At 49.9% G+C, this 25155-nt stretch overlaps 1 protein-coding gene across 3 annotated transcripts; it reads right to left on the bottom strand.

The window, feature by feature from the left end:
* Nucleotides 1-1947: 1947 nt before the first annotated feature.
* LOC120404495 (arginyl aminopeptidase) lies at nucleotides 1948-24159 on the bottom strand. Of its 3 annotated transcripts, XM_039537186.1 has the most exons (11): nucleotides 23782-24159; nucleotides 20127-20267; nucleotides 15981-16132; nucleotides 12856-12972; nucleotides 12439-12674; nucleotides 11118-11231; nucleotides 9294-9406; nucleotides 6076-6184; nucleotides 4295-4519; nucleotides 3273-3415; nucleotides 1948-2320 (listed from the first exon to the last, which is right to left on the bottom strand). In XM_039537186.1, the coding sequence occupies exons 1-11, from the start codon at nucleotides 24157-24159 to the stop codon at nucleotides 2156-2158; spliced, it is 1893 nt and encodes a 630-aa protein (XP_039393120.1). In that variant the 3' UTR covers nucleotides 1948-2155. The 3 variants fall into 3 exon arrangements, with proteins under 3 accessions (XP_039393120.1, XP_039393121.1, XP_039393122.1); XM_039537187.1 differs by lacking the exons at nucleotides 20127-20267; nucleotides 23782-24159 and adding an exon at nucleotides 20316-20454; XM_039537188.1 differs by lacking the exon at nucleotides 23782-24159 and having other exon boundaries at nucleotides 15981-16162; nucleotides 20127-20262.
* Nucleotides 24160-25155: the final 996 nt, after the last annotated feature.

Below are 25155 nucleotides of genomic sequence, written 5' to 3'. Positions count from 1 at the left end.
GATACAGTCTCCCACAGTATTCTTGCCAGCAAGCTAAAGAAGTCTGGGCTGGACGAATGGACGGTAAGGTGGATAGAAAACTGGCTAGATGGTCGGACTCAACGGGTAGTGATCAATGGTTCCATGTCTAGTTGGCAGCCGGTATCAAGTGGAGTGCCCCAAGGGTTGGTGCTGGGGCCGGTTTTATTCAATATCTTCATTAACGATCTGGAGGATGGTGTGGACTGCACCCTTAGCAAGTTTGCAGATGACACTAAACTGGGAGGAGTGGTTGATATGCTGGAGGGTAGGGATAGGATACAGAGGGACCTAGACAAATTAGAGGATTGGGCCAAAAGAAATATGATGAGGTTCAACAAGGACAAGTGCAGAGTCCTGCACTTAGGATGGAAGAATCCCATGCACTGCTATAGACCAGGGACCGAATGGCTGGGCAGCAGTTCTGCAGAAAAGGACTAGGGGTTACGGTGGACGAAAAGCTGAATATGAGTCAACATTGTGCCCTTGTTGCCAAGAAGGTTAATGGCATTTTGGGTTGTATAAGTAGGGGCATTTCCAGCAGATCGAGGGATGTGATCATTCCCCTCTACTCAGCACTGGTGAGGCCTCATTTGGAGTACTGTGTCCAGTTTTGGGCCCCACACTACAAGAAGGATGTGGATAAATTGGAGAGAGTCCAGCGGAGGGCAACAAAAATGATTAGGTGGCTGGAGCACATGACTTATGAGGAGAGGCTGAGGGAACTGGGATTGTTTAGTCTGCAGAAGAGAAGAATGAGGGGGGATTTGATAGCTGCTTTCAACTACCTGAAAGGGGGTTCCAAAGAGGATGGATCTAGACTGTTCTCAGTGGTAGAAGATGACAGAACAAGGAGTAATGGTCTCAAGTTGCAGAGGGGGAGGTTTAGGTTGGACATTAGGAAAAACTTTTTCACTAGTAGGGTGGTGAAGCACTGGAATGGGTTACCTGAGGTGGTGGTGGAATCTCCTTTCTTAGAGGTTTTTAAGGTCAGGTTTGACAAAGCCCTGGCTGGGATGATTTAGTTGGGGATTGGTCCTGCTTTGAGCAGGGGGTTGGACTAGATGACCTCCTGAGGTCCCTTCCAACCCTGAGATTCTATGATTCTATGAAACAGAGGGAACAGCCGCTGTCTGCAAGGACACAGCAGAGCCCTGCAGAGAAATAACCCCGCTCCCCCCTGTGTCCCCACATGAAAGGAGGCAAACTGCCCAGCTTTGGCAGAGCTGCTACCACTTCCCAGGCCTGGGGCCTAGAGCTGTTCAAACCCCCACGCAGGAGCGTGATCCCCCAACCAGAACGCAGGCCAGGCCGTGGCAGGGCATGGAGTGGATGAGCCCTACCAGTGAGTTGGAGAGGAGGGGATGCTGTGCTGGAAGATGGACAGGTGCAGCAGGGCTGGGGGGAAATGAGGGAGATGGGACCCAATCTGGTGGGTGAGGAGTCAGAGGGGCCCCCCTTGTGCAGGATGCATCACCCTTCCCCTCCCCCCCCGGAACTGAAAGAAAATACCCAGGTGTCAATGGGTGAATCCCCTCCCCTGCCCACTCTCCCAAGCTGTCAGACAGCACCTGGGCTCTTAGCAGGAGGCGAGGAGCAGGGGCCCCTGGGCTGACAGCCCACAGTATGCTCCCCAGCACCTGGGGGCAGGCATGCACAGGACCCAGGTCTCTACAGCCCCGAGAGACAGAAGGCCATCAGTGGCTACCAGAGCACAGCAAGGACCACCAAGGTCCCTGCCTGGTTAGGACCCCTGTGCTCTGCAGCCCGTGGGCCCTGGGATCTCACCCCCCGGCAGGGAAACACCTGCTAGTGCTTAGCATGAGGGAGAAAGCCACCTGTAGCATGGTGATTGGGTCTAGCTCACGTTGCTTTTAACATGGACCCCCTGACCCTTGAGAAGCCCCCGCCACACACCACCACGCAGCATACAAATGACAAAGCTTTTAATAAAACCAAATCTGTGCCAGTGAGCGAGGGGGCCACGAGGGTTCGCACCAGCTGGGGGACGGAGCCTCAGGCAGGCCCAGAAGCGCAGCTCCAATGGGGAGCGGCCCCCTGGATCACTGGGACGGATGCAGCAGAGCTGAGGCAGCGGCAGGAGGCCCTGCTGCCTGCGTCTCTCTGGGACAAGCCGCTAGGTCCCCCCTGGCTCCGAAGCCAGGATCTTCTTGACGTAGTTCTGGACGTTGACGTGCAGCTGAGAGGCCGTGGCCGAGAAAGTCTCCACGGCCAGCGCTCGGGCGGACTCAGAGCCACTCCACATGGCACGGTAGATGGGGAGGGTGTATTTCTGCTTCCCCTGCAAGGTACAAATCACAAAGGCCATGAGGAGGTTAGGATCTAGAAGACACGACTGGAGCCATGAATTACAGTGCTCTGCACAGGGACCACTCTGTCACTAAGGCTGGAGAAGAGTTTCCCATAGAAACTCTGCGTTAACACGCCCACAGCTCCCTGAGACAGTCCCCCTTCCAGCCGACATCCCTCAGGCTTGGCCTCAGCCAAAAACGCTGCACACAGAAAACGTTAGCCAAATCCAAGTGTGTAACGTCCGGAAAGCGTACACGTGGGTGTGCAAACATGCATCTGGATGTGCTTGTGCAGAACCAGCTTTCCCCATGTAACAGAAACTCTAACCCACCCTCTTTTAGAAGAGGGCAACAGAAAATGGCAGGATTAGAAGAGCAAGTGACCTGGACAGTCCTTGTTCAGGACTAGCACCTTTGCAAGGCTTGCAAACAGGTTAGAAGAGTGAGAGCAGACAGAGAGGGCAGCACCTGTTTGTACAAGAACCTACAGCCCCCTCTCTCAGGCAGTTCCTAAACCCCATGAAATTCTCTGTCCCGCTCAGCCCTTCCCACACTTAAAAAAACCTGGTTGCACATAAGCACTGGAGTCAGGAAAATACAGTTATGGGTCCAATGGCACTTGTCCATGCTGCATGTACACCCCACTGTTTATTGCTGCGCTCTCTTCTTCAATGTGCTCTCCGTTTCTGGCCTCAATTCAGCAAAACCATTAAGCATGTGCTGACTTTAAGCAGCATGTGCTTAAATCCCACTGACTGCAAAGGGGTTTAGGGAAGTGCTTGTGGCCTTAAATGTACCCCTAAAACCAAAGAGAATGTGCAACAGGGCTCCGGGCAGAACACGGCGTTCCCCGTAACGCTGCACGCGGTGCTAAAGCAGGGCTTGGTCTTTGGTTGACGCACTCCCAGCCCCACAGAGCTGGCAACGGCATTACCCACAAACCTGGCTGTGGAGGAAGTCCTTGACTTTGCCAAACTCGGGCTCGTGGTTGTTCTTGAGGACAATCTGGCACCAGCGGAGGCGCAGCTCGGCGTTCTGCGCTTTGGAGATCTTCGGGTACATCTCACTCAGCTTCACCATGTTTGCTGGGAAGTGAACAGCAGGCGTGTCAGACCAGCCAGACTCAGACACACGGAAACTAGCATCATTCGCACTTACTTGGGTATGGTCAGCAAGAACCAGCTGAAAATGCCACTGGTTGCAACTTAGCAAAGCTGCACATACGTGGTCCAGGCACCATGTGCCTTCAAAGAGATGGCGGCAGTTTAACAGAGCACATGCCCAAGGCACGCGGAGTCAGGACATGTCACTTACGAGTCATCGAACAAAGAGATTTCCTCCACACCCCATACCAGAGACGCGAGCACGTTGCAGCCAACGGGCCTGGTGTAATCATCGCTAAGCCAAAGCAAGAGGCACTCAGCAGGTTACATCAGGCATTCAGACTCAGCAGGGGGGGAAAAGGTTCACAAGCAAAGGAGGCAATGACTGCACACACTTTACGCCCGGCTCTGGCAGCCAGAGGGACCAGAGCTCTGGAGAGATGGAGACCAGTACACAGCAGTGAACGCAGGGTGCTTGCTTGGGGGCGAAGTTCTGCTATCCTGACTTGCAATCGGTCATTTCTCTCTTTGATCCTAGGCAGGTGGCAAGGCCCCAACAAAGCCCTGCTCTTCCCTCCCCACTCAGTTATTGGAGAGATGGTGGCATCTCCCCAAAAGCAAAACTAAAGCCCAGCCACTGGACTCTCATCGTGGGACAGGTCGGGTGAACCCCCGGCTGCAGCGAGGTTGGAGGCATGTTGCCTGGCGCACGTCTCCCCACCTAGCTGACTGTACCGGAAGTCGCTGGTGCTAGTACCCAGCGTGCTTCTACACCGCAGTAGCGTTTGCATTAAGGCTTCACTGCTTTACAGAGCCCACCGGTTGTACCCAACTCACGCCCTGCCCAGAAGAGGTCCTTACTGTCTGGCAAAGGGGATTTCTGCAAGATCTTATCCAGGAAGAAGATGAGCTGGTAGGTTTTCCAGGCAGAGATGTCCACAGCTTTGATCGCCTCCATGTTCAAACTGCTGGCTGCCCAGAGCTCTGCCAGCTCCTCTGCTGGCTTCATGAGCGTCTCTCCCGGGGAAAGGTCAGGCAGGTAAGGGGGCCAGCCGGGCGTGTTCAGCCACCGATCAAACTCAAAGCCTGCAGCAGAGAAGAGGAGAGAAGAAGCTGGACTCACCACTCAAGCCACCTCCCAGAACAAGCATGCTCAGAGCAGGCAGGAGCTGCAGTGGAGCTGGATTCTGCCGCATGCCAGTGTGCCCAAACGGTCACACAGAGCAATAGCAAATGCAGAAGTTGAGAATGGAGAGATTAGTTTCTAAGTTCCATCTCCTTGGTAAAACTGCATCATGCGAGCGCCACAGTTATCGCTCATTGCCTCAACTGTGCTGAGCTTACAAGTGACTGTGTTAACAGCCTGGGATCTGAGAGTCAAGCTGGGTTCTTTCCATCTAATGCATCATCCCACGTAACAGGTTCTATCCTCTGTCACCCGCACATTCCCATTGCTTTCAGGGGGATCTGCCACAGGCGTTACTGAAACCCTAGTTAGTTATTAGTTCTGTGGATGACATCTTATTACCCCAGTTCTAATCAGAAGGGCGAGGGGGAGGAGGGCGGGGAGCAAGTGGACTTAGCCCTGGAATCAGCCCTCTTTGGGGAAAGCTGAGGCAGTGCATTAGCGTCTGGCAAATAAATGCAAGAGTACACAGCAGTTAGCATGTAAATAAACATAGTAACAAACTGACTGGTAGGGCCAGAGTAGCAGGGCTCAACTTTAAGGAGAGGGAAAAGTAATACCGGTCCTATCCTTAGCTCCGTCCATAACCCATCAATGGGCATCTGAGTTAACATCCCACTGAGATGAAGGGGCAGCTCCCATGTTGGATTGATTGTTTCAGGCTCTCTGCAAACTCAGGCCAGCATTTCTGCTTTGGCTACATGCCATTTCCATTTTGAAGGTTTCTTTGGCACCATGGGTTTGTAGCCAGCTATGCTGCTGAAGATATATGGGGATACGCTAAATAAGGTATAGGTGTGGATTAAGGCACTAAGGCAAAAGCCTACATGTTTCAAGCCCATAAAGACAACAGGCCATGGACCTTAGTTTGTTTGGCTACGCTAAAGATGGGACCTAAGTAACCCAAAATGACCCTATATCACAAGACGTCACAAGATAGAGTCGTGTTATAAATACGTAGGTAACCACAAGATGCCAGCTTATACCAGCCTTAGATATTTTAAGTTAGGAACATCCACAGATGTCCAATCACACGAATGCCATGGTAACAAATTGTTGTCCATGCTAATAAGCTTGAGGGAAAAGCCCCAGTAACCTATGGGCAAAGGGCACCCCAACATTAGTAGGGTGAGGGAATAGAGATAAGGAAAAGGGGCTGAAACCCATAGCTAGAGATACAGCTACAGGTGCTAGATAAGAAACTAACTTAAAAAAAAAAAAGTGAAGCTGAGACTCTGGAGAAGGCGGGGGCAGCCTCAGGCAGTGCTGGGTCACTGACCTGGCCCAATTCGAGCCTTGGAGAAGGGGGAATCGGAACAAGCTGCAGTTGCTGGTTACTACTGAGTCCCATATGAAGGTTTCTCTCCGGTTTTGGCGAGTCCCCGGCACTTGGGACAAGGAGGCTGCGGCTCTTCAGTGCCTGGAAGGAGATCTGAGACTCGACAGCAATACTGACCTGGAATGGTGGCCACGCCTTTCTTCTTCAGCTCCGGGAAGTACTCCAGAAAGAACTCCAGGGCGTCGTCAGCCATGATGCTCTGGAACTTGAACTGGTTCACGTAGGCCTGCGGGGACAGGGTGCTCGTACTTACGCTCCACAAAGGCAGGACCAGCGCAGACCCACAGGGCTTGAGTCAAACTACTTTAAACAATTCTGTTTCCACTTCCAGTTGTTAATTGGATCCCCAGCCTCTCTCCCCCTCACGTTTAGCCAATTCCTGCCCATTCTGACGGCCCTGGCACACGCAGGGAAGCTCCGTGACAGGGTTCTCTGATCCCCACATCCCAACCGTGGCCAATTCCTTTTGTTTCATGGGGTGAAGGTCACTAGCAGCCCCCCATGCTGGGAGCAATGGGGCCAGCTGTTTGGCACTGAAGCCTGCTCCCCCCTGCGACCAAGTGCACACGTGTTGGCAACTACGGCTGAAAGATGCCTGGCTGGTCATCTTGTTCCCCCTCCTCTTCCTTCCAGCCCAGTCTCATGGTTTTTTCCCCACATCCAGTCTTTTCTCAAGTACCTGCTCCCTCCCCCCAACCCCCCACATGCTTGGCCACTGGCTCCCAATCTTCTGTTCTGTCCCCTTCATTCCCTCCTGTATCCCATTCTCTTGCCCCTCCTCTCTAAATCCTACTCACCATCCCTAGAGTGCTTCCCAGACATCAGCTCACCAGGCCCCTAAGCCCCATGTGTGGGGATGGCCTTTTATCCACATTGTACAGGGGGAAACAAGACATGACACAGGAGCTGGAATTAGAATACAGACGCCCTATACTCTCTTCCCTGCATTGCCCCGTACTTAGCCCACAAGAACATGCTTCCCCATGCCCTCAGTGGCCTTTGAGACCAATAGTAAAGGGCTCTATAGCATTCATCACCATATAATTTTGACAGGTTCCCACACCCCCTTTCTGCTTTATGGCCCACCTTCCAGTCTCATTTTTGGGCATGTTCACATTTCCCATGGTGCCATTTTGAATTTTTTTGTTATTGTTTTTATGGGGAGCATTAGGACTGCTTGGGTGTGTGTTTCAGAATGGCATTTTCTTAAACCAATTTGCACACAACTTTCATGAAGTTCTTTCTACCATTTTTCTAGACAAATGTTAAAGGCTTTATGTAAAAAGAGGTAACTTAATCCTGGTACAAAACTAAAACAGAAATAAGGACATCTGCAAAATTTAGATACATTTTGTAAATAAAGAAATCTACATGCATGCTCCTTTTGACTGGTGTTTTAAAGTTTATGTGTTAAAATTTTAATTGGTTTTATAGCATTTAGATTTTTAAATAAGTTAGGAAAGAAAAAGGATGTGGCAGAGAAATAATACTTTTTATCAGAGCTAAAAATGCTATCACCTGTTTTCCATAAGCTAGTTTTTCATTCGTCAGCCTGTGTTTTATATAAAGCATGTAAATCTAAAGCTCTCTTTACAGTTTAAGTAATAAGTTTGTAGAGCAGTTTTCCATTAAGCAAAACTTTAAAAACCAAGATCACTTAAAAAAAAAAAAAAAAAAAAAAAAGAAGGTTGGTGTATTGGTACAAAAACTTGAGGTATGTACAACATTTGTCTTTTATTTTATTTGCTTAAGAGATACATTTTTGAAACAGGCCAATGGTCAATAACCATGCCTCTTGGCGCATTATGATTGGTTCAGGAAAATGCAATTCTATGACATGTCTAAAGAATAGCTTCTGATTGGCACAGCCAAGAGGTGTGGCTTGTTCAAGGCTGACAGTCCTGGAATTACTGGCATTCGACTAGTGACAGTCACAGGCTTCTCTCTGCCACTTGGTCAGTGACACAGGCTTTCTTCGCCTCCTGTTTTAAAACTTTCTCTGCAGCTTCTCACTCTTTCTGTAACCAGCTGAAAGGTTCTTGCTTTTCTTGGCTGTTCTACAGCCTCTATCTCACTTTGTGTCTTGTTTACCCCCCATTTTCTCTAAAAGTTCTATTACTAATATTTAATGCCTTTATTTAACATGTCTTACAATTATTTTTCTCTAAAAACATCTGGCATTCAGACTATTTCAAAATAACCTAAACACATACAAATATTTTTCTCCTAAAAGAAAAATTTGTCTTATTTGTCTTAACACTTTACTCCTGTTTACTAAACTTTATGCAAAAGGGCCTTAATGTGTGTAAAGCCTATTTTATTCTGAAGAGACTTCTCTTTTTTTCCCCTCTAACCTTAAAACTTTTTAAATGTTTCTAAATGTGAAACACAAGCAATCCTAATACTCCCCCTAAATGTTTTTTTTAAATTGAAATGGCTGCCACAGCAAAAGTGTACGTGTCCAAAAATGACTCTGCAGGGCTGGACACAAAGCAAAGAGAGCCTGGAAACCTGTCAAAATCATTAGGTGACAGATGCTGTAGAGCCCTTTACTACTGAGGCCAGAGGCTGCACTGACTGCTCAGGAGAGGTGCTGACTCAGCTGCCCAGTGGCACTAGTCCCATTGCCGGCCAGCCCATGCTGCGCAAGGCCTGGGTTTTTGTTCTCTGAATATTAAGAGCCATCAGCTGAAGCTCTCATGCAGTTTTCCAGATAGATTCCAGGCTAGAGGCTAGTGTGTGGGTCTGGAGGGATGAGAGCATCTAACATAGGGAAAAGTCCCAGACCTGAGACCCTCCTGCTCCAGACTGCTCAGCTTTAAGCACCCACAACTTCAAACTGTACTAAAGGAATTTTTTTCAAGCTTGGCTTGCTTTGTACATCTTCTCAAGATCTAATCAACCCACATTTAATGAGTGCTGCTTACTGTATAGGATAGTACAATGTGGAAGGTATGAAGAGACTCCATAAGTCAAGGCATTAAAGCCTAAACTGGCCTTCAGTCTTAACTATGTTTCCTCACTTCAAGAGCTTGGGTTCTCATACTGAACATTAATGCTAGGTTTGCAGCCCACAATTCTGATCTATACAGGGCTTCGGGTAACCCAGGAGAGTCCCAGCCCAAGGCAGAAGGGACAGCTTTGGTCTTGGGGATGGTGGTATTATTTGCAAGCTCAGAAAGTACCAAGAACCTGCGATGCTGTCACTTATGTACCAACAGGCAGGAAAGAAGCCTTGCTAACAAACACGCTAGAGGGAGTGCCTGCCTCCAGGACCTGTGCATCCCTGCACATAGAGCTCCTTAGGCGGAAGCCAGCGAGCCTACACCCCATACCTGCAAGAAAGCATCAAACTTGCTCTGATCTCCCACGAGGTGCGCCAGGTAGGACACAAAGCAGTAGCCCTTCTCATAGGGGGTCTCGTTGTAAGTGTCATCAGGGTCAACGCCTAGTGAGTCAAAGACATGACAGGGGCCTGAGCTTTACGAAAGAAACCATCATTTAAAACAAACACTTCCAATTTACTTAGATTCCCATTCTTCAACCCCAGAAGCTGCCCTCCACCTCCAACATGAAGCACAAAAGGGCAGTGGCCTCTGGCCCCTCCATCCAGCACCACCCTGGTTCAGATCTGAACCACCCTGTGTAATTCATGGAGACATACAGGGAATGCTATGCACAGTAGACTTTCCCCCTGCTCATCCACTGCCTCTCACCCAGCCACATTCCTCCTAGAGACCAGCCACCTTCTTTGCTAGGGATGCAACCCAAGAGGACACAGAAATTTATGTAGTCACATGTGATTATGGAGAAAGCTGAGGATGCAGCCAGGCTGCTATTATAAATGCGCTTTTCAGTCCCTGGCCAGAAACCTCTTCTTCGCCTGGAGACTGGCAGATCACTCTCAAGCCAGCTGAGATTTTTTGGAGGAGGCAAAGTTTGAAGGAAATTGACCACACTGATTCTCAGTACAGAATAAAAATTCACCCTTATTTCAAATTTTAACAAGTACACCTTGTTTGTTTATCTGGAACTCTGAAGTGGCCGAGCTCCAAAACCTCAGGCTTTATGGACACTCAAAGTTTTCATGATGCTTTAACTTCATGAAAACTGGCACATCGCCTTGCAAAGGAAAGGTAAAAATATTGAGGTTGTTTTGCTAACTGCATGTTCTTCTATCAACAGCTGCCTGTCATGAAACACTCCATCATTTAGTGCTACGAATGTCAGGGCTACTCAAAGCTTTTATCTAAAACAAGAGTAAAGGCACAGCATAAAAAAACAGGTGTTTAACCCATGTTTAAGGCACCCATGTAAGAGTGGCCTGATTTTCAGAATTGCTGAGCGCCCACAGCTGTGACAGATGTCAATGGGAGCTGAGGGTTTTTAGGGCCTTCAGAAAACCCAGGGCACTTCTTGCGGTGCCTAACCTGAGACATCCACTGTGTAAGTTGTGGCCCACCTATAGCCTGTTCCTTTAAATTTGCCTTCAGTATATGAACTAACTACTAAGGCTTGGGACTTTGATCACACCTATGGTACTCTGTAAATAACAGGACCAGACTTCAAAGGGAAACTGCTGAGCTTCAGTTCATCTGCAAATTTGACACCATCAGCTCAGGATTAAACAAAGACTGTGAATGGCTTGCCAACTACAAAAGCAGTTTCTCCTCCCTTGGTGTTCACACCTCAACTGCTAGAAGAGGGCCTCATCCTCCCTGATTGGACTAACCTCGTTATCTCCAGCCTGATTCTTGCTTGCATATATATACCTGTCCCTGGAAATTTCCACTACATGCATCCCACAAAGTGGGTATTCACCCACGAAAGCTCATGCTCCAATACGTCTGTTAGTCTATAAGGTGCCACAGGACTTTTTGCTGCTTTTATAAATAACACTGTTACTAATAATTAGCCTTCATTTTAAACAGTAGCAAGATGATTGGACTATACCGATGCATGTCTGATAGCCACACTGTACACAATCCATATGCCGCTTTATGGTCTATTCTCAACACACCCTAGTTATTCAATCCTTAAGCATTATTACTGTCGATGCAGTTTTATTCCAAACCATTACTGAGTTAAACGCCGACAGCCCCAGAGACCCGTCCCCCACACCAGGTTCTCTGCAGTGGGGTATTGGAGATAGCACAGACCTGGCTCGATTTTCACCCTGAGCTTGTTTAGAGGGTGATCTTCTCCCGTGTTGTCCATGTGCTGGCGCAGCAGGGCCCTTCCTGTGGCTGCTTCAAGGCAGGTGTAAGCAGCACCTGGTGAGAAGAAGACAGAGACTGGGCATTGAGAAACTGCACTTTCCCATCAGGGCCGGGGAGGATGGCAAACTGCCCTCTAAAGTTCCTTCGGGGCTGTCCCTACTTCAAAGGCCAGCAAGAGGGCAAAGCAATCACTGCTCCTGGAGCAGAAGCGTAGCTAATTCAGAGAGAGAGACTAGAGGAAGAAGAAGAAATCAATGCAGGGAGGGGGTGGTACCATGGTTTTTCGGGGCACAGTTCATGTGCTGCCCGCTACGACTGCCTGCCAGGGTCAAGCAACCTTACAAACTAGAGTTCTGCCCTGCCAGCTTTGTGCTTTGGAGTGAAGACCCAGGAGCGAGTCCTTCACAGAGAATCTCTTGAGAGCCCCAGCCTTCCCAAGACTCAGCCACAAGGCCAGCCTCCACCACTTGTTTGAAAGGTACTTTTAAAAGTCACTAGACAACTACACCAAAATGCTGACCTGTAGAATCTACCTACGTGTGCTTTACTGAGGGCACGGAAAGAGTGAACTGAGAAGAAAGAATTTTGTTACGCTGCAAATGAAGCATTCTGAAACAAACATTTGGAAAAGCAAGCATGCCCCCATCACCAGTTAAATTTACAGCTGCCACCTGATGGAATTATGCAAACATCTCAAGTTAGAAGGTCTAATCTCTTACAATGTGACCAGGAAAAAGTGTGTTTGTGCCAAACCGGTTTAGGTCTTTTGATACATAAATAAAAATACCACCTAGCTCATAAATAGCTAATTTCCATGGCATGTGTGTTAAACAGGTGTTAACTAAAGACTCAAAGAATCTGAATAAAAATCACACCCCCATCTCAGCCAGGTTTTACTTCCTTCATGTCTGGCTATCCCCCACCGTGCTCCAGCAGCCCACAGCAGACAAGACTGGAATTTCTAATCTATACAAAAGGTAGAAAAAGCCTCTTTAAAAAAAAAAAGCAGGACAGTCCAACCCCTTTAGTCACTCTACACGACCCTATCGCGTCTCAGATAGTTTAGGAGCTGGTGCAGATCCCCAGACACTGCCATGAAATGTGTCAAGCTACAGAACGTAGGCCTGGCCCAGCCCTCTGATCTGTGCAGCACTGAGCACTAGTGACATCAATGGGCCCCCAGCCAGGGCATGGCTCTGTCTGCAGAGGTTGGATGGCAGGACTGGGTCCTTGCAGCAGAGGCCAGGGGCTGGGCCCTCACCGTAGACGATGGTGGAGATCCTCCTCTGGGCATACATGGTGAAGCCCTCGTTCAGCCAGAACTCGCCCCAGTTGGCGTTGGTGACCAGATTGCCAAACCAGCTGTGGGAGATCTCATGGATGATGACGTCCACCAGGGAGCGGTCTCCAGCCAACAGGCAGGGGGTCACGAAGGTGAGGCAGGGGTTCTCCATCCCGCCGAAGGGAAAGGAGGGCGGCATGAAGAGAACGTCATATCTGGGGAAGGCAGGCAGAGCGGCCAGTAAGGAACCGCCTCCCCCCCCTCCCCCCCCCCGCCCAGGAGAGTGCCCGGGTGACTCTCCCTCCCCAGCCCTAATGTGTGAAGACCAAGTGAGGCACCTGAAGGAACCAAAGCCGTCCAGAGCACCCCAGTGCCCTCCAACCTGGTGAGCTGTACCTGCCCCAAACATATGGTCCAAAGAGCTTCTCCCCCACCGCCAGGAACTCTTCGATCACACCATCGTACTCCTTCTTGGCTGCCTCAATCAGACAGGGCTCAGCCCACACATGACTCCTAGGGAGAGCAAAGAAACAATCCTGATTGCAACAAACACAGGGCAGACTGAGCCTCGTCCTTACCAAGTGTGCTGCATGGTAACTCAGTTAGGAGAGCCGGTATGATTCTAACCTGTGTGGAAGGCTGGCATCCCAAACCCAGCCTTGGAACCGGCTCGCCCCCAGCATCAGCACACTTCTGCCTGCTCAGTTCCACCCCTGCTGCTGCTGGCGACCCTTTTCTGCAGGGAGAACTACAGCTCAGCAAACGGACTCTATACAACACGCTGCCAAATACACAAGGGAAAGGAAAAACCTAACACGAGGAAACATGTTCGTTCCAAGCTGTCTGCAATCAGGGTCTTGTAAGCACATGGCTTCTAGATGGAAACGTGACATTCAAGTTGACCAGGCTCCTGGGTCTGAAGCTCGCAGGCTTCATGCGGTTATGAGAAATGGTTATTGGGGGAGGTCTAGGTTGGATATTAAGAAACACTATTTCACTAGGAGGGTGGTGAAGCACTGGAATGGGTTCCCTAGGGAGGTGGTGGAATCTCCATCCTTAAAGGTTTTTAAGGCCTGGCTTGACAAAGCCCCTGGCTGGGATGATTTAGTTGGGTTGGTCCTGCTTTGAGCAGGGGGTTGGACTAGATGATCTCCGGAGGTCTCTTCCAACCCTGATCTTCTATGATTCTATTAGAATTCATAAGGCTTCCTGCAGCCTCCACATTGTCCACAGGTCTTTAGCCCCCTAGGATGGACGTGATGCATGGTAGGGAGAGGATGGGAAAAAAAAAATCAAAGCTACGTTTTAAAGACATTTCACTTGCTGTTAAGCTCCTCAAAGCCCCAGGGGATTCAATCCCCCCAATAACCAGAACAGCTCTGTCCTCGTCTCCCTGCCCACTACCTCCTCCAGGTCATTAATAGATGTAACAATCTCCACCCCCAAGCTCCAGAGCCGCACGCTGGAAAACTCGCCCCATTCCAAGGCCTCGTTCTTGCCCACAAGTTGTCCAGCTTTCTCTATATTGATCTAGCTCCATCGGTACAATCTCCCCTCGTGTGGGCACAATCATACCAATGTTAAATGTTTATCCTGGGATAGCTTATTCCCGTAGGGGAAGGGAAATCAGATATATCTGTATTAATGTCAGTAAAATCATGCCCTAACCAACAGTTATACCACCACAAAAGCTGAGCAGAGACCAACCCTAGAGGAAAGCCTTTCCTGTAACCACTTATCTCAGCCACCGCACCCTCTGGTCATTTGTTTTCCCAGCCTAGCAAAGGACCTTTTGGTAAATGCACACAAATTATCACTTTGATCTATGCTGTCACTGACTCATAGGGCTCCGATGGGGACAGTGGCATAGCTGCTGGTTTGCCTATCAGGTTACCCTTATCCCAGTGTATTGTTCAAATCTTTGTTTACGCTCCTTTGCCTGGGAACCCAGGTTAGAGTCACCAGCCTAGCCACCAGCATCGCCATGGGCTTTGGGGTTTCTTTTTTAAAAGGAGACACCTCCCCCATTAGCTCTCTTTTCTCAGTAAGTAACCACAGTCTGGGGATTCATAGCAAAGCTTAAGCTAGCTCAGTACTTTCTTTCCTTCAGAAGCCTTAGGCGATGTGCTCAGACTCTGGTGATTTACAGATCTATGGTCAGGTTTGACAAAGCCCTGGCTGGGATGATTTAGTTGGGAATTTGTTCCAGCTTTGAGCAAGGGGTGGGACTAGATGATCTCCTGAGGTCCCTTCCAACCCTGATATTCTATGATAGAGCAGCTTGCTTTCTAACTTCCTTGCGTGTTAAGGATACCGTCCCAAATTTCATTTGAAAAATGCCTGACTAGGCACGGCCCGCCATCACTCCCTACAGAACGATGCACAAAGAGTCATCAGCTCCAGTCTGCTGTCCTTAACGTCCCTCTTCTCTGCACGCCTGTGTGGTCTAGTGGCTACTATCTCCGCATGGAGGAGGGGAATTTGGAGGCTGGAGAGTGGCCATTTGCTACAAAAAAAGTTAAGGCATTTTGCTGAATGTGTAGAACTGGGAAGTTTTAACAGTTAATGGACTTTAAACCAAAGAAGAATAAAGGTCTGGCCATAAACGAGGCTAATGAGACATTTACTGCAGGTGTTGTTAATTTAATCTTTAGTCCTTAATAACAAGGCTCAAGCAAGGTTTGAGGTCACACTCAATGATCTTTTCTGGCCCATGAATCTATGAATTAAAGGAGCAGAAAAAAAAATGGGGGACTTATTCCACTTAAGCAGGAGTGGCCAGACTCCCGTGTGCCCAGGATCCAACAGTAAATATGTTTTAAGAGCCCTCTGCGTAGGTGACTTTGGGGAACACATTCAAAGCAAGGTACAGAGCTGGACAACAGGGCTCAGGAGAGCAATTCCATAGCACCACTTTGAAGCTGCATTCCCCTCTGCCCAGAAAGGAGAAAAAAAACTTGCCCAGGACAAGGAATGAGAGGTGATCCGTAACGAAATAATCTGGGGCGTACTAAAAGCCACAGATGCACTACTCAGACAGGAGGGGTATAATCTGCTATTGTCCTATGATTTTAGGGGTTATGAAGTCTCCTGCTGAGCATGAGAACTGATAACCTGCTAACGACTGGCAGAGCTGCAACCAAGTTTTAGATGACTGGGTTGGTTTTGACCCAGATTTATAGTAACAAAGAACCCACGTTTAATTCTATTCTCATGCAAGACCCCCTGGGCTCACGAGTGGCTGGCAGGACAGGGTGCAGACATGCTGCAAGACAGATAGTGTGGAAAAGGCAGCTATCGGGGAACACCACAGTGCATGGAAGCCTAGAGTGGCGAGTTTTACCCAGTGTTCACACAAAGAGTTGAGGTGGGGGAAGAGCTCCCCTCAAACAAGGGGATGGATGATAGATATGCTTGTTAGGGAGGCAAACCCTTCAGACCTAAGCTACAACCAAGGCAACAAGCTTTGTTATAACTGAATGCACGATCCTCCTCCTGTGAATAAGAGGGCAGCCTCTTACCGAGGTCCGACTTCAGCAGAAACTATGTCGCCGACAGCCAAGGCGATCAGGTAGGACGGGATTGGCTGGGACATCTTGAAGGTGAATGTGTTGTCCTTCTCCTGCTTCTCCCAGGTGGTGGCACTCATCATAGCTGTGAAGCCTTCAGGGACCTAGCAACGGAGACACCTGTAAACAGCCTCCTTCAGGGGAGGCAGGGTCACATTGCACACATTAGGGGTGGATTTGAGCTATCCTGACTGCTCTGTGACCATGATGAGTATTCCCAGAATCAAGCTCCCGCCAACAATGCTCCTACCACCTGGATCTCAAACCCCACCACCCCTTTCAAGGCAGGGGAAAGCATTCAGGCTTCTCCTGACAGATAGGGGGAGGCAAAGGCGGTGGCTCCCTTAGGACCACCACCACAAAGGGGGATAATTTACAGAACTCCGAACACGTGGGTTCGGAGAACCTGTCCAGCTCCACACACAGCACAAGCTTTGAGCCACTGTGTTATCACATGGACATAACCTGACCCATTTTAACGTTCCCATTTATAACAGTCAGCCCTTCCCCACCCAAAATCCTGAGCGTAACATACCATGGGGGAAAAGGGCACAGCCCAGAGCTTTTGTTCTTTTATTTACTTTTCAGGACACTTAAAACACACCTCTCTCTTGAATCCTCTGTGGGTTCGTTTCATCCCCAGTAATCTTATCACTGTCTCCCCTACCTGTGCTGCTGTCCTGTCTCCTGTGTTATATCGTAAACCTGTCAGAGACTCTCTTGCACTGTTTTGTGAAGTGCCTCATGCACCTACATAAATAAGATTTGTTGCTCCAATTTCCACTTAGGTGGGTGCCTTGCAGGCAGGCAATAACTGAGCAGCAGGTAAAGAAGCACCTGCCTTGCAGTGAGCTGCATTTAAATGTGTGATCAAAGTTCTTCCCCATCCCTTCTGTAGGTAATTAAGTGTGGCAGTGATCAAAAGAGAACTCAGAGTGATGGACCCAGCAGCAGCCATAGCCACTGGCCTCCTGGTGTGTGCTGAATGCAGTATTTCAGGCTGAGGAGTTAACCTCTATCCTGATATATTAGCAATGCCGGCTGAGTTATTGGAAACGATAAACTCTCAGCTACCACCTTTCAGTAACAAAGACACGAGAATCACAGACGTTGGTTAAACATGTAAAACATGTAAAAGTATTAGATTCACACTCGGAGGATAAAAGGTACTGATAATACTGCACTACCATTGCCAAGTACAACAAAAGGAAGCCAGCTCCAGGTTGGGCAAAGATGAGGAGGAAATATCACAGTTTTTCAACCACAAAGGGATGCGTCTGTAACAAAAACAACTCCCGAACTGAAACAAAAAATAGCCTTGAAGATCGCACAAGTTTTTATGGCTGTCGTAGTCCCTTTTCTGTTATTGAGCGTCCAACTTTTCCAGCAAGCTAGCTAAGGCCAGGCTACAACACACCTAGTCAAAAGCAAGCAGCAGGTGAACTGTTAGACACAGTTCCTGATGCTGGCTTGAAGGTGGAAGCACACGCCGAATTGCATGGAGAAGCAGTTACATTAATACAAACTGGATGGAGTAATGTGCGCAGTGATAACGAACTGGGTGCAGATAGGGAAAACGGTGGTTATGCATCAGCAGTTCACACTGGAAGCAATGAGAAAACTGGAAAGTACTGTGCTACACTGGCAAGAGAAGCCAAGGCATTTACAAATGAACGGTACGGTTGTGTTAAGAGCTGCCTGACAACGAGAAAAAGATGCAAAATACGAGAAGTGATTTGGAACAAGATGACGACACCTTGGTTACGTATGGATGTGTAGGACATTGGCTAAATCCACTCGGACAAGACCTTAAACCACATGCTTTGATGACACATGTTGCAGATTTACAAAAGTACTTTTGTAATCACCATCAGCTTGGTTAAAAAAATGCCAAGGATCTGTAAAACCCCAAGTCCCCAGGGACGTACAATGGAACAGTTAACCAATATGGATGGAAATATATGTTAAAAATCGGTCACATCTCAGGATTGCGAGTGATCTTGATGCAGAACTTGAAGACCGAGTCGTCAGTATAAACAATAATTAAGAGATTTACTGAAAAGCAAAGAACTTGATCGGTCAGTTGAACCCAGCTGCTATTGCACTTGACACACTCCAAAGGGACACTTTAAGAACTGATGCTGCATGTGAAATATGGTGGCTCTACTGATGAATGAAGATTTGTACTTCTGCTTTATGTGGTGCACAAAGAGATTTCAGGAGGCACTTACCCATGTACACACTGGCCAACCTCCTTCATCCAAAACATGCAGAGAAGAAATTGTCAACTGACCAAAAAAACAAAAAAAAAGGCAAGGCAGCAGTTGCTCAGCAAAAATCCCAAGTTTCTGCCATATTTACTTATATTTAAAGTAAAAACTCCTTATCCAAAAAAATAAATCAACATTTTCAGACGCTATCAAGGAAAACGTTTCCTCTAACAGAGTGGAAAAAATCTAAAGAATGCTGATATCCCATCTGATTTCATAGAACTGGTGTGGCAATTGCATCAGTGTCCTGCAAGTTCAACAAGCACAGGACAATTTTTTTCCAGCTTTGGATACATCCATTCAGAACTGAGGAATACGCTCAGTCGATCCACTGCATCAAAGTTGGTCTTCTGCGACAGACTGCTGCATGGCGAAATGGACCAGGACTGGTAATCAGCAATTCTGCATGCTTCTGATTGTTTAATGCTTCGAGCCTACTCTGCATTATTGTTGTCCTCATATCATTGAATGTTTTTTACTTTTGTTTGTATGACAGTGAAAATTGAAATATGAGTCATGACATGTATAACTTCATTGAGAAAATACCAAACCAAAATATGCAGAGCCATTCCAACGTCCAGTATTATAATTACATATATTAGTATTCGAACAACCCTAAATTAATCTCCAAACCTACTGCCCAATGGAACCACAATTTGAATATGTAATACGTGGTGTGCATTAATGAAACAGTTTTTAAAATAATGAGTTCTTCCCAGTGTAGTAAAAAAAATAAAAAATTTACTGGGTAAAAACCACCTCTGGTAAATATCATACCATCCCTGCCCCTCTACCACTCCATTCTGGCTCCTCCCTGGATACAGGACACTGCCCTGATATTCCAAGACTTCTGCAAGATTGGCCCTGGGTACCAGAGAGAACCATCTCTCTCACTACAATCACGACCACCCATAACAGCAATGCCCCACTGGAACCATGCATAGGCTTCAGCACACAAACAATCAGCACTTTGAATTCACTTTCCCTCAATAACACACATGAACAAAGCTCAAAATCTCCCATAAACCAATCAAGCTATTTCTCTATGTGCTGGGAGGAAGCCATCTTGTTGTTTCTATTTTTTAAATGTTTGGAAGGCGCTCGTCCAATCACGAAGGGCTAGCAAGAGATTTGTTAACACTACCTTAACTGCATTTGCCCATACATATTTTGGATCGAGTACTTCTGTGTAAAAGATTCAGCACCCTCCCTTCTATAAGATGGAAGAGCTTGCAATACGCTGACTCCAAACCCACTCCCACCCAGCGGTGCTCTAGCAAAACCAAGGAAGACCAGACTTCACATGCTGGTTATTTCTACACTTAAGAGAAAAAGCAATGCCTCTGCCACCAGAAAAGACACCTCCCCCCCCCCCGGCCCTGCCCCCCAAAAAAAGCCTTTTCAGGCCCTTCTTTATTCATTTAAAAAGTGAGAGAGACTCAAAGTACAATTGTTTTATTCAAGTGTCCTTTGCAGGTCACTTTTAAGGAGGGATCAGAAGTAACTGTGTTATGCTTGGCAAACAAGGAGCAGGAGCAGCACATGCTGGGAGCAGCATGACATGACAGAGTCCACATGGAGGACTCTGACCAATGGGCTCTGCATGAGGATCAGGGCCTTTCGGCTGTCCTGAATCTCAGACATAGGTGACAAATGTTCACAGCACTTCCCAACATTCTGTTTTAATAAGGTTAGCTAGCTGAAGAGACAGCTTACTAAGATTTCTCCTTGCAAAAATGCCTAGATGCCCTCTTGATAAATGAATTTTCTATCCTAAATACAGTTTGCACAATGATCCAATTTGCACACTTATGCCTTTCCTGCTTACCTTTACAGTGGCTGAATATGTACTTTTAACTGCAGGGGTGTCAAAGCACGGGAAAAAACTTCTATTGAGAACAGCCTGGCCTTGTGTGTACATATAAGGCTTTTGCTTCCCTGCCGTCTGCTCTGGAGTGAGCCAAGAAACCTGATGAGAGACGAGAGACAGCTTCATGTGAGGGATGGGAGACTTTACCTGGATTTTTGCAGAACAGGTGCTTTTTATTGCTGGAGTGTGAAAGCCGGGGAAAAAGGAACTGTCAAGCACAGGAAAGCCAGAGGTATAAAGGAAGGGCTTCTCCTTCAGGGCTGTTTGGAAAGAGTCCAGCCAGGACATCTGGAGCAGCAGGAAGAACAAGGAGAGGGAAAGTCAGTAAAAAGCAAACAAGAGTAAGTTAGACTCACTTGTTCTACAAGCATTGCTACAGCCATATAATGATTCTCCATTTCCCTGTGTAGCCAAACCCCACTAAGTAGTTTAAGGCAGCTGTAAATTGATCAAGCTCTCCCCGGGATGTACAGCCCACACCCAGGCCTTGTCTCCACTAGAAAGGGTTTGGCAGCACAAATATACACGTATAGCCACACTGGCAAACTGCCCTAGTGGGGAGACAGCTCATACCAGCAAGAGTTCTTTTGTTGGTTTAACTTCTCCCAGGTTCCCGAAATGAAGTGAGCTATAGCAGCAAAAGGACTTAGGCACATCAGTGATTTTCCCAGGGAGGCGCTAGCCCTGATCTACACTAGAAAGTTTTACTGGCAGGAGTGTGCAAAAAAACCATCCCCTCCCAAATGACACAGCTCTACTGGCAAAAGCCCTAAGGTAGGCACAAGTTACACAAGCAAAAGAATCCTTTTTCCAGTACACTTATTTTGTTTGGGGAACTGGCATAAGGTACGTGTCCCCTAGGGCGGACAGCCAGCTTGCTATACCAGCAAACCCTGTCCAGTGCAGACAAGCCCTAAGTACCACTCAGGTGTACAAAATGCTTTAAGAAAAACAAAACAAGAAGTAAGCTTAGTAAGGGGTATTATTCTGGGCTGACTTCTGATTTCATTTACTCTTGTGTAAACCTAGATTAACTCTACTGAAGTCAGAGAGATTCCTCCAAATTTAGGCTGGTGTGATCAAGAGCCTGCTTCAATGAGACTGAAATCCCCCTTTGAATCCAGACGGGCAGAAATTAGACAACTGAAGTGAAAAATCTAAAAAAATAAAATAAAATTGGCTAAGACGCCTAAGAAATCAGCTGCTTCTCTCAACTCTGACCACTAAGGCAGGAGCTCAACATTTGCAAAGCCTCTTGCTTTTGACCAAGCTGGAAACAGGCAGTTACTCTCAGGCTCACACATGCTGCCACAGCATTTCCACTTCCTGCCCCAAACTAGGAAGCAAAAAAGCAAATAAATCAGCAGTTATTGGTGGCCCTCCAAGCATAAGCACAGGTTTGGATCCGCTCCTCTCTCATTCCAGCTGGGCTGCTCATTCCTAGCCATGAAGTTTTTATTCTCAGCATTTATAATTCAGAATTACTACAGCTCATCCATTTGTATTAGCTCGTCTCTCATGAACAACTTGAAGGCCTTCATTTAACTGCTGAAAGGAGCCAGGGTGCTGGGTGGGTCTGCGATAAATAAGCGAACAAAATAACCCTGAGTCCTGTTCTTTGCAGGGACAGAGACACTTTCACTTTAACTCTTGACAAATGCAAGACTCTGGCACTTCTATTCTCTAACAGGCAGATCATTGCAGCACATTTCCTTGAGCAGACCCGGCCTTCTGGAGGCACGTAACACCCCACTCCCTTCCTGCCCAAGGATGGGGTGGGGTTTGGAAAAAACGTTACGAGATTGCTACCAGGAAATTAAACTCGCTAGACAAGGCTGGAACCAGAAAGCTTGTCAGTGATCCCAGACTGCAAATGCACAGAAAGAAACAGGACCCTTCAGCTGGGAGCAGTTTGGGCCTGGTCCCAGGAGGAATCAGAAGCTCAAGAGAAACCAAAACTGAAGTTCTTGTTGAGGGTTACTATCAATTAGTGCTTCCTAGCAGGGGATCGAGTTCATGGGCTGGAACTCATCCACACCCCATTCTTTGAGAACCTGCCGCTGCCTAGATTTACCAAAAGGGGGTGATTCGTTGCAATCAGGGTTAGCATCACTGGAGCCTGAGCTGGGGACCTGAGGAGAGCACAAGGAGATGGGAAAGGGTAGTTTCCTCCTCCCCTGCTTTGCTTTCTCTGATCTCTAACTTCAACCTTGGATAATACAGAGCTTCCACCCTCCTGCCTGGCCACACTCCTGCCCGTCCTGACCAAGCAAACTCACCACCCTGCCGCTACATATGTCCAAAGAGGCTACACTGGAGAAAGGGCGCACCTCCCCCCTTACGCACAATTTCTTTTCCCCCCACCTACCCGCCACTTCACATAATCTTGCTGTCACCCTGACCTTTCAGGCATATGTTTGCAAGTCACACCTTTAAATATGGCTACCCTGGTTCCCCCCAACCGTCCCTTTTCTCACTGCAGCTCCTTGCTTTCCAGATCTCTATCCTCCAACAACCCCATACTCCCCCAGTCGATTTAGGAGCCAGGCTAAATCACACTGTGGACTTGCTCCAGATCCCTCCTCTACTTCTCTTTCAACCCAGACAGGTCACTGCCTCACACCCAGTGTCGTCATTTACTCCAGTGCAAACTGTGGGCCAAACACTGCCACCCTGCCTGGCCCGTGTTTTGCACCCACTTTGCACTGCTGTAAACAGTGCCGCTCGGTACAGGGAGCTATGAATTCAGCCCTTGGTATCTACATCCCCTCTGCTCTGCCATGAGCCAGCTGCCGGCAGTGCAGGAGCTTTCCCCTCTGAAGTGCCTGCCACCTGCAAGCCGGGAGCTTTCAGCGAGAAAGTTTGAGACAAAACAGGTGGGCAGCACGTTAGGGACTGGGGAGACTGACAGATTGGAGATCTTGCCCCAGGGAGGAAAGGCAGGGCAAAGAAATTAGGATGGAGGAGGCCCAGGGTCAGGGTGCAGGGCAGCAAGTGGATTAGAGGATAGGGAGCAGGGGAGTGGGTGTAACAAAGGAACTAGGAAGACCCAGAGAGGCAGCAAGGGGACTGTGGGATCAGGAGCCTAGGGGAGCAGCAAAAGGTCACAGTGGAGGTCAGCAAGGAAATCAGGAAGTCAGAAGCTCAGGGAGGCAGTGAGGGGTCAGGATGGGGGGGCAGCAAGGGGACTAGAGGGCAGGGATCCCAGGGCCCAGCGAGGGGTCAGGGGGGCAGCAAGGAGACTAGGGGGCAGGCTTGGGGGGCAGTCAGGGAACTCAGGGGCAGGGACCCCAGGGCCCAGTGAGGGGACTAGGGGGCAGGGACCCCAGGGCCCAGCGAGGGACCGCAGGGCAGCAAAGGGACTGGGGGGCAGGATTGGGGTGCAGCCAGGGAACTCAGGGGCAGGGACCCCAGGACCCAGTGAGGGGTCAGGGGGCAGCAAGGGGATTGGAGACAGGGAGCCTGGAGGACAGCAAGCAGACTAGGGGGCAGGCTTGGGGGGCAGCCAGGGAACTCAGGGGCAGGGACTCTAGGGCCCAGCGAGGGGACTAGGGGTCAGGGACCCCAGGGCCCAGCGAGGACTCAGCAGCCCGGCTCCCGGCCGCCCGCTCACCCCCGGCCCGCCGCCCGTGTTGTAGGCGATGTCCAGCGCCAGGCACTCCCCGGCGCGCAGCGGCTCGGGCAGGAAGACGTGCAGCGCCGAGCCGTAGCTGGCGAAGGGGCGGCTCTCGAAGCGCAGCGGCCGCGGGTCCCCGTCCGGCGCCGCCAGCCCCACGCGGCGCACGGCCAGGCTGGGGTGCGAGTCCAGGCTCAGCTCGGCCGCGCCGTCCCGCAGGCAGCGCAGCTCCAGCCGGGCCTCGCCCTCCAGCTGCCCGGGGCCCGGCGGCCCGAAGGCCACGCGCAGCGCCAGGTGCAGGTGCCGCAGCTCGAAGCTCTCCGCGCTGCTGGCGGAGGCCACGTCCGGCACCCGCCGCCCCACCGCCGCCGCCATCGCTACTGTGGCCGGCCTGGGAAGCGGCGGGGGGAGGGGCTGGAGGTGGGGAAGGGGCGGCCCGGAGGCGAGTGATGGGCGGGACCGCGCGGCGGGATCCCCGGCCCCTCGCACGTGGGGCAGAGCCGGGGGCGGAGCGTAAAACTCGCTACAAAGAGGGGGAAGGGAGTACGGGGGAGGGTTAGGACCATGGATTTGGGGTGAGGATAGAGCACTGGGTGGGGAGCAGTGGGCAGGGTTAGGGCACTGGAGAGCAGTGGGTTGGGATTGGGGATATGGGGCAGGAATAGGGCACTGGGGACAAGGGCGGCTCTAGCCATTTCGCTGCCCCAAGAACGACAGCACGCCGCAGGGGGCGCTCTGCCGGTCGCCAGTCCGGTGAACGTGCCTGTGGAGGGTCCGCTGGTCCCGTGGCTCCGGTGGACCTCCCGCAGGCGTGTCTGCAGATGCTCAACCAGAGCCGCGGGACCAGCCGACCCTCCGCAGCAGGGGCGGCTCTACAAATTTGGGCGCCCCAAGCAATCATGCCCGGGAGGCGCCCCCGAGCCGCGGGAGCAGCGGACCTGCTGCGGGCATGACTGCGGAGGATCCGCTGGTCGCGCGGCTCAGCTGGACCTCCCGCAGCTGCGGGCGGTTCGCTGGTCCGGCGGCTCCGCTTGAGCTGCCGCAGTCATGCCTGCGGGAGGTCCAGCCGAGCCGCGGGACCAGCGAACCGTCCGCAGTCATGCCTGCGGCAGGTCCGGTCGTCCCGAGGCTCCGGTGGACCTCCCGCAGGCATGGCTGCGGCAGGTCCACCGGCCCAGCCTGCCGCCCCCCTGGGAAAGGGCCGCCCCAGGCGGGTGCTTGCCCCGCTGGGCTCTAGAGCCGCCCCTGCTCCGCAGGCAAGTCTGCGGGAGGTCCACCGCCACCTGCCGCCCTCCCGGCGACCGGCAGAGCGCCCCCCATGGCATGCCGCCCCAAGCATGCGCTTGGCGTGCTGGGGCCTGGAGCCGCCCC

Source organism: Mauremys reevesii, linkage group 4, assembly GCF_016161935.1.
Source record: "Mauremys reevesii isolate NIE-2019 linkage group 4, ASM1616193v1, whole genome shotgun sequence".
Classification (NCBI taxonomy): Eukaryota; Metazoa; Chordata; order Testudines; family Geoemydidae; genus Mauremys; species Mauremys reevesii.
The sequence above is the reverse complement of the archived record's forward strand: the minus strand, read 5'-3'. Positions and strand labels throughout refer to the sequence as shown.

What these genes read in the sequence shown, in the direction of transcription:
- LOC120404495 (XM_039537186.1), bottom strand. Translation starts at nt 24,159, where the DNA reads ATGGCGGCGGCGGTGGGGCGGCGGGTGCCGGACGTGGCCTCCGCCAGC. An exon ending in GGACCATATGTTTGGGGCAG is followed by an intron (nt 12,675 to 12,855) that starts GTACAGCTCACC and finishes TGCCTTCCCCAG; the next exon opens with ATATGACGTTCTCTTCATGC. An exon ending in GATCTCCACCATCGTCTACG is followed by an intron (nt 11,232 to 12,438) that starts GTGAGGGCCCAG and finishes TCTTCTCACCAG; the next exon opens with GTGCTGCTTACACCTGCCTT.